At 41.2% G+C, this 9,543-nt stretch overlaps 1 protein-coding gene across 1 annotated transcript in view; it reads right to left on the reverse strand.

Annotated features, from left to right (window-relative positions):
* Positions 1-6,007, reverse strand: part of LOC135540232 (E3 ubiquitin-protein ligase PDZRN3-B-like) — a 144,249-nt gene extending 138,242 nt beyond the window's left edge. The window contains exon 1 of the mRNA XM_064966741.1: positions 5,193-6,007. Coding sequence (XP_064822813.1) covers positions 5,193-5,906 — 714 coding nt within the window. The 5' untranslated portion in view covers positions 5,907-6,007. The remainder of the gene's footprint in view (positions 1-5,192) is intronic.
* Between the last annotated feature and the right edge of the window lie 3,536 nt (positions 6,008-9,543).

Genomic DNA, 9,543 nt, shown 5'->3' on the forward strand with positions numbered 1-9,543 from the left:
GTCACTTCTCTTGCGTTCATTGCACGCAGAGTCAGGGTATATGCAACAGTTTGGGCCGCCTGGCTCATTGCGAACTAATTTGCCAGAATTTTACGTAATTATGACATAACATTGAAGGTTGTGCAACGTAACAGGAATATTTAGACTAATGGATGCCACCCATTAAATAAAATACGGAACGGTTCCGTAGTTTACTGAAAGAATAAACATCTTGTTATCGAGATGATAGTTTCCGGATTTGACCATATTAATGACCTAAGGCTCGCATTTCTGTGTGTTATTATGTTATAATTAAGTCTATGATTTGATAGAGCAGTCTGACTGAGCGATGGTAGGCACCAGCAGGCTCATAAGCATTCATTAAAACAGCACGTTCATGCGTTTTGCCAGCAGCTCTGCTGTTTATATATGACTTCAAGCCTATCAACTCCCGAGATTAGGCTGGTTTAACGATGTGATGTGAAATGGCTAGCTAGTTAGTGGGGTGCCGTTTCAAACGTCACTCGCTCTGAGACTTGGACTAGTTGTTCCCCTTGCTCTGCATGGGTAACGCTGCTTCGAGGGTGGCTGTTGTCGTTGTGTTCCTGGTTCGAGCTCAGGTAGGGGCGAGGAATGGGACGGAAGCTATGCTGTTACACTGGCAATACTAAAGTGCCTATAAGAACATCCAATAGTCAAAGGTATATGAAATACAAATGGAACAGAGAGAAATAGCCCTATAATTCCTATAATAACTACAACCTAAAACTTCTTATGTGGGAATATTGAAGACTCATGTTAAAAGGAACCACCAGCTTTCATATGTTCTCATGTTCTGAGCAAGGAACTTAAACGTTAGCTTTCTTACATGGCACATATTGCACTTTTACTTTCTTCTCCAACACTTTGTTTTTGCATTATTTAAACCAAATTGAACATGTTTCATTATTTATTTGAGGCTAAATTGATTTTATTGATGTATTATATTAAGTTAAAATAAGTGTATTGTGTATTCAGTATTGTTGTAATTGTCATTATTACAAATACATTTTAAAAATCGGACGATTAATCAGTAGAGCAGTCAGCTCTCTTCATCTGCTTTTTAAGGGGACAGTCAGAGGGTGGGACTGGTGCTGGGACCATCATGTCAGCGGTCATCCCAGTGTGGAGAATGCTATAGCATACAGGGACTAAATATAAAAGCGGGTATGTACAGTGTCATGACTGAGTCCGGCTACTATATAGGCTACAGGATAAGGTGCAGAGCACTAGCCCATACTGTAGGTCTGCCAGGGAAGAATGTGCACTGCTGCTGGACCATGTTGTGTCGGCGCATGTGTACAGAGTTCTATGTTTCAAAACAACTATTGGCTATTTCCTGAAAGGAAAATTAATCTTCTGCCGATCTACCATTCCAGTGTTAAATTGCTATATTGTAATTACTTCGCCACCATGGCCTATTTATTTCCTTAACTTACCTCATTTGCACTCACTGTATATAGACTTTTTGTTTTCTTTTGTTCTACTTTATTATTGACTGTATGTTTTGTTTATTCCATGTGTAACTGTGCGTTGTTGTATGTGTCGAATTGCTACGCTTTAGCTTGGCCAGGTCGCAGTTGCAAATGAGAACTTGTTCTCAACTAGCCTACCTGGTTAAATAAAGGTGAAAAAATAAATAAAATAAAATATATATCTAAGAATATGAAAAATATAGAAAGACTTTCCTTCCTTTTATACTATATGTTGTAAGGATAGCCTACATCTGTAGGAACTGAGAAACAAGACCATGTGTACGGAGGACTGAATACTTCTAAAACCAGTGAGGTGAGCATGTCACGCCAGACAGACACTAATCCCACAGACAGACGTCAATCACTGCAGACAATGTTGATCTTGTTTCGCATTCACCTAACCTATGTAGCCTTATTTATGACAGGATCACGGAGAAAGACCACATCCCATATTCAGCCCAGTCAATCTTTGCCAGTTTCCTTATTATGTTCAGTTCTATACATTTTATGTATTTATTTATTTATTTAACCTTTATTTAACTCGGCAAGTCAGTTAAAAACAAATTCTTATTTACAATGACGGCCTACCAAAAGGCAAAAGGCCTCCTGTGGGGTCTGGGATTAAAAATAAAAATGTTGGACAAAACACACATCACGACAAGAGACACCACAGCACTACATAAAGAGAGACCTAAGACAACAACATAGCATGGCCGAAACACAGGACAACACAGCATGGTAGCAACACAACATGACAACATGGTAGCAGCACAATGCAGCGACAGTCTACATGTCGCCCGACTCCAACAGTTAATTCCACTTGTGTCTTTCTGTTTGATACTGCCACAGATATTGCCACATGTGCACTGATGTTACCTGCCAAGCAATCTTGTTCATACTGCTTGACTGAACCTGGGAAGAAAATCTGAAGAGAAAAAGCCTTTTAAACTAACCACATCATCCACATAATGATTTATTTTTCTTGCTTCCTCTTTTTCTTTCATGGATAATTTGAAAAATAATTCATTTGGAGATGTTTTCCAGGGATTAGAGCTTCAAGGAGGAGAACAACTTTCTTTGTTCATCCACTTTAACGGAGTTTGTACAGTGTATTTCAAAGGATTGAATAGACAGTACTAAATAAGAAACCTGAATCTGTAAAGTGTTTTGAAAGTGTAATCTTAATTTCTTTCTGGTACCAGGCTGAAAAAACATGTTAGTCGTCAAATCTGATAGTGTATCAAGTAATACTGTGGTAATGGGGTGCAGCACACATTTTTAAAAAGAGTGCAAAAGCAAGGACCGCCACAGGAATTGGGACATCCTGGCCAGCTAAGGACATCCTGGCCAGCCAAACCCTCCCCTAATTGTGCGTCGCCTCATGGATCTCCTGGGCAAAGCCGACACGGGTCTCGAACCAACATCTGTAACAACGCAGTGTCTTAGACCGCTATGCCACTCTGGAGGTGTTTAATGCCTTGCACAAAGTATCAAAATACAAAAATACTACACAGGACTCTTAAATAATTTCATTACAATGCTAATTGTATTTTTGATATCAGAAACAATGAGAAAATATGGAAAAATAAATAATGAAATGCTAATTAGAAAAAAACGGTGTAATCATCTGCCAGAGAGTAGCCCCAATCGGCCCAAGCCCCAGGTAATATATACATTTGGGCCAGATAACTTTCACCAGAATCAGCCCGAGCCCCAATTAATACATGTGGGCCAGGTAACTCACACAGGAATCGGCCCGAGCTCTATCCCCGCACTCTAGCCATAAGTACTACTGCTGAAGGAGGCCCAGACTCGGGCCACATGACATCGGCAGAGTCTGACTCTCAGCCGAGTGCCCCGACTCTCAGCCAGAATTGGGCCAGATCCACTGTGCTAGCTGGGTAGGCTCTCTTACCTGTCCGTATACATGGATGGACGCTTCTCCTTCTCTGTCACGGATGCCATGGTTGCCCTTAGTTTGAAGAAGTAAATCGGAGACAGGTTTTTTATACAACAGCCTTCTGTGTGTTCTCTTTTTCAACTCCGTCTGCATATTTGCAATCAAACAACAGAATTTTCTCCATCTCCATAGCTATCATACTCTAATTCCACTGATTTCAAAACTCGGTCCTCCAGAAAGTGGAGAGCAACACTTATGCAATTCTACTATGTGATATCTTTCAAAAAAGCAGCGTTAGAAAGCATTACCTACACATACTGACCAGCTCATATTATAGACAGAAGCGTACTACATGGCAGACCAATCCAAACTCATCTTTCGGCATGTCCAGCACACTCATTATCTCAGCCAATCATAGCTAGCGGGAAGGTTACTCACTTTTTCCGGGGCTAATTTAACAATTGTATTCGTAAGATGGCATAAACGTTTGTTATGAATGCGCATCAAAGTTCACCTGTTCCAGAACGCATTTCTTCCCCAAAACGCAATTTGATTTAAAAAATGTACTTTTAAATGGCTCTCTGTGAAGGAGTGAAGTGTGACATATGCCTAGTTTCCTGAAACGGGTGACAAATGCTAAAGTTGTCCATGACGAGATTCGAACACGCAATCTTTGGGTTACTAGACGTTCAAGTTATACGCCCACCCACCCTACTAAGTAACCTTCTGTCTTATGAAGCCATACCAAACATTACATATCATACTAATTTGAGTGTCCGGATTTACCCTTACTATGTTACATCTAGTCTATGAGACCAGGCTGGTGTGTATGTTCCCTTATATTCAGAATGCTTGTAGGCTTGTAGTGTACCTTACCTGTTCTTCCACCATGGGTTGATATGGACTTATACAAGATCATAAACATTTCAACCTCTCCCTAGCTGACCAGGGAGGCCTCTATCCTTTTATGTCCACTGTGTTGAGTCCAAGACTTGGCTATAGAACATGGCAAAAACTATGCACTGACTAGCATATAAATATATGCAATATACACTGAGTGTACAAAACATCAAGGTCATATCTTTCAATGACATAGACTTACTAGGTGAATCGAGGTCCCTTATTAATGTCATTTGTTAAATCCACTTCAATCAGTGTAGATGAAGGGGTTATTGAAAAGTATTTTTAAGCCTTAAGACAATTGAGACATTTGTGTGTGTGTGCGCAATTCAGATGGGGAATGGGCAAGACAAAAAATTAAGTGAGTCAGTTAAGAACAAATTCTTATTTAGAATGACGGCCTACACCGGCCAACGCTGAGCTAATTGTGCGCCACCATATGACACTCCCAATCACCGGTTGTGATACAGCCTGGATTCGAACCAGGGTGTCTGTATTGACGCCTCTAGCGCTGAGATGCAATGCCTTAGACCACTGCGCCACCCGGAAGCCGCAACTAATTTATATAGCCTATGTGTGGCAAACTGAGGAAAATAAACAAACTTTTAAACATTAGTAGTAGACTAGGCCTAATGCAACGGTGTTTGACCACAGGAGACTCAAAGTCTATCTGGTCAATGATTTAACCTGGCAGACATCGGACCACTAAAGTTTTAAACTGGTTTATACAAACGTATCATAACTAACGGAAAATGCCAAAAAGTAGAGCAGATGTGAAAATAATAACAGTACGCGCGCTCTATAGATAAAAGGTAACATAGAACTATGGACAATCACAAACAAAGTAACTATTTGTAATAGCCACAAATTCCGTAGCGTGCTTTTTGAAACGTTCTTACCTTGCACGGGGGAGCAAGGGTCCTAGTCAGCGAATCGATCCTTGCACTGTATTCAGTGAATTTCTTCTGATACTTCAGCGCTGTCATTTGTAGCTCATTGTGCACCGCGGAGAGTTGAGCAATAAGTGATTTCTCTCTTTTGCTTGATTTCAATGATTGCTTTTTGAACTCTTTGTCCAAGTTGACCACCTTCCCGTGCAATGCACTATTATGTGCTTTCATGGCTTTCAAACAGCAATGGGTGTCTAATTTTTGCTCTTTGTGGATGAGCATCAAGCCACATCCACTGTCGCATATCCCGACCGGTCTGTAATCACACGATTCGCGCATATGGGCATCCATGTCCTTCAGATTGAGCACCTCCTTGCATCCTTTATTCCTGCATTTGGCCGGTGAGTAATCGCACATCTCGGCATGCTCTGCTAGATGATGCAGCTTTACCACTTTTTCACAGCCTCTGGCATGGTTGTCACACTTTATGTCCAGCTTCAGAATCAGGTTTTTCAGAGGGAGAACGTGGTTCAGCTCTGTCGTGGAGATCCTTTGACATTTGACGGGGCAACTGCTTTTCTGGATAACCCATGGCAGCACACAGTTTGCGCAGAAGACGTGACCACACGGAGTAGTGAGCGGGTCTTCTAGAACCTTATTACACAAATTGCATTTAAAATCTGGGTCCACAGCCCCTTTAAACCGATCCAACTCAAATCCCATGTTTTTAAATAAATCCAAAACTCCGCCGGGATTCCCACAGATCGAAGTAGGAGTAATGGGTGCTTTAATTTGTCATTGGAGGAGTAGACTGACTTCAAGCTCTCCTGACTGTCTAAACTAATTGACCGAGACTTCTTCGGAAAAAAGTGGAGGAATTCTCTACCGTAACTGCCGTAAGAGCCGTGCAACAGACTGAAACGCAATCATCAATTGGCCTAATTTACGAATCGAAAAATTATTTAAGCTTTTTAAATTGTAACTCAATCGAGGAAACGTGGAATGCAATTATTACATTGTAGTTACGAAGAAAAATAGGCTGCACATAGGGGTGTCATGCACCCCCCAAAAATCTAAGCGGACACAAAGATAGCTTGGGGGTGGTCCATATGGGGGCTATGCCCCCAGTCTGTAAATGGCCGAATATAGCATTTTTTCAAACACATGAAACAGCTTTCTCCTGCAATTTAGAGCCATATTCATTACGCTTAATGCTATGCTTCTCTTTAGAGGGATGGTGCTCTGATAGTGACTTCTCATTGTGTCAAACCATGTTAGTGTCTGCGATATTATTACACAAATCTATGGCTCTATGTCTTACCTAGCTAGTTGTGACTGACACTTCAGGGTATTAGCTATGTATACACTGAGTGTACAAAACGTTAGGAACATCTGCTCTTACAGGGCGGCAGGTGGCCTATTGATTAAAAGCGTTTGGGAAGTAATTGAAAGGTGGAAAAAGAACCCATTCTGCCCTTGAGAAAGACAGTTAAGCCCCAACAACAAATGCTCCCCTGGCACCGATGACGTGGAATTCATTCAAGGCAGCCCTCCGCACCTCTCTGGTTCAGAGGGGTTGGGTTAAATATATAAAACCCATTTCAGTTGAATGCATTCAGTTGCCCAACTGACAAGGTATCCTCTCTCCATGACATAGACTGGCCAGGTGAATCCAGGTGAAAGCTATGATCCCCTGTTGATGTCAATTGTTAAATCCACTTCAATCAGTGTAGATGAAGGGGAGGAGACTTGTTAAAGAAGCATTTTTAAGCCTTGACACAATTGAGACATGGATTGTGTATGTGTGCCATCAGAGGGTGGATGGGCAAGACAAAATATTTAACTGCCTTTGAATGGGATATGTTAGTAGGTCCCAGGCGCATTGGTTTGAGTGTGTCAAGAACTGCAATGTTGCTGTGTTTTTCATGCTCAACAGTTTCCCGTGTGTATCAAGAATGGTCCAACACCCAAAGGACATCCAGAGAACTTGGCACAACTGTGGGAAGCATTGGTGTCAACATGGGCCAGCATCACTGTGGAACTCTTTCGACACTTTGTAGAGTCCCTGCCCTGAGAAATTGAGTCTGTTCTGAGGTCAAAAGGGGTTGCAACTCAGTATTAGGAAGGTGTTCCTAATGTTTTGTACACAGTGTATAAACAAACGCTGTGTGCTGATAACCATGGTGTGCATGACATGTCACTAGGACTTTGGAGACATCACACGCTAACTGCTGAAGGCTCAGATGGGCAGAGCACTTGTGAAAACAAATGGGTGGAAGAACACTTAATAGCAAGTGACATTTTTATTTCCCCCCGAAACACACACTTAAAATCCCAGAAGACAGAGAGAACAAGCAAATAGGATATTCTTACAAGTGTTTTGGCTGGCATGTAGGCCACCCTGCAGCTCTTACACTCATGTTGACAATGACAGGCTATCTTCCTATTTTACACAGTGCAGTGAGTACACTCGGGGACAGATGACAAAACTGTAACCTACAGTAGATACAGAAATGTAACCTAGATACAGACAATATCATACAGAACAATTATTTAAAATGTATGTGAAGCATGAAAAACATGTCAAACATGTACATACCTTAGGCTAGGTCTTTGGCTAATTACTGTAATAGAACCAGAGGGACAGTCTGCACTCTATTAGCCAATCCCCATAAATGTGTGTTTGTGTGTAGTTGTGTACGTGCCCTTATGTGGCTGTTTCTCTGTCAATTTATTTTCTGCATAAAGAAAAAAGCACCTTTATTTAAACTCGTGCATTTTCGATCTCGGCAGGAAGTGTTATGGTCATAAACTCATAGGGCACACCAGTTATGCTCAGTGATGGGACAAGAATCACCAGCACACTGGCAGCTTAACTTTCTTTTTTGAGCAAAGTCCATCTTTGTTCATGATCAGACTCCATAATATTGCTGATGGGAAACACACATCTATTGGTTGTCTACTCTCTGGGAAACCCAATTACATGTGATGCCATGCTTTATAAATCCATTCCACATGCGTTACTATCAAAGACTAAAACCAGAGGTTCATCAATGGCTCTGTGGGACACAGTGACAGAAGGGGAATGCACACTAGCATTCAATTAAAGTCTGAGGTAACGCGTCAACTCTTACACATGATAAATGGGTATTTCACGAGTAAAATGTGATGTAATTTCTTGACACCTTTATGGTATTATTTGGCTATATCGTGAGTAATGTCATGACCTCTTCTTCTTCTTCTTCTTTCAAAAGTACAAAATCATCAGTTTTGTACAATATCCACAGACCCGTATGATTGGATGAGAGAGACACAGACACATAGTAGATTTAAGAATTGAGGCCTGAGGGGGTGTGGTATATGGCCAATATAACACGGCTAAGGGCTGTTGTTAACCACAACGCAACGCGGAGTGCCTGGATACAACCCTTAGCCATGGTATATTGGCAATATACCACACACCCCCAATGTGCCTTATTGCTATTATAAACTGGTTACCAACCTAATTAGAGCAGTAGAAATAAATGTTTTGTCATACCCATGGTATATGGTCTGATATACCATGGCTTTTGGCCAATCAACATTCAGGGCTCGAACCACCCAGTTTATAATAGGTCATAAAAACTGGAAAATTTAGTTGTGACATATCCTTTTGTTCTATTATACCCCTTTGCCCGCACAATGATTCTTAAATTTCCAGTAGTGTGTTGCTGTGAATGATGAGATTTGAATATGCTACACAGCTAAAGTACTGTCTGTTTGTGTTTCCTTGCCAATTTTTCTGCTAATGATTTATTATTTCTGACAATGGAATTACAGGCCCCAGTTGTTTATTCTAGGGCTGAGCTGTGGGGTCTTCCTTTAAGCATCAAACTAATTGAAATATTAGTATTCCAGAATGGATAAAAACATGAAAACAAACTTTAATAGTACAAAGCTATAACCAGCCGTTTTGAGAATATTGGCCAGTTTGGCAAATCTGAGCATAATTCTATCTTCCTGATTCATGCTTATAAGTAAAAACTAAAGCAAGAAGTACCAGTGACTCAGTTAATAAAAAAGTGGTCAGATGAAGCAGATGCTAAGCTACAGGACTGTTTTGCAGCACAGACTGGAATATGTCCCGGGATTCTTCCGATGGCATTGAGGTGTACATCACATCAGTCACTGGCTTCGTCAATAAGTGCATCGATGACATCCTCCCCACAGTGACTGTACGTACATACCCCAACCAGAGCCATGGATTACAGGCAACATCCGCACTGAGCTAAAGGGTAGAGCTTCTGCTTTCAAGGAACAGAACTCTAACCCGGAAGCTTATAAGAAATCCCTCTATGTCCTCTGATGAACCATCAAACAG

The sequence above is a fragment of the Oncorhynchus masou genome, chromosome 5 (assembly GCF_036934945.1).
Source record: "Oncorhynchus masou masou isolate Uvic2021 chromosome 5, UVic_Omas_1.1, whole genome shotgun sequence".
In the NCBI taxonomy this organism is placed as follows: domain Eukaryota; kingdom Metazoa; phylum Chordata; class Actinopteri; order Salmoniformes; family Salmonidae; genus Oncorhynchus; species Oncorhynchus masou.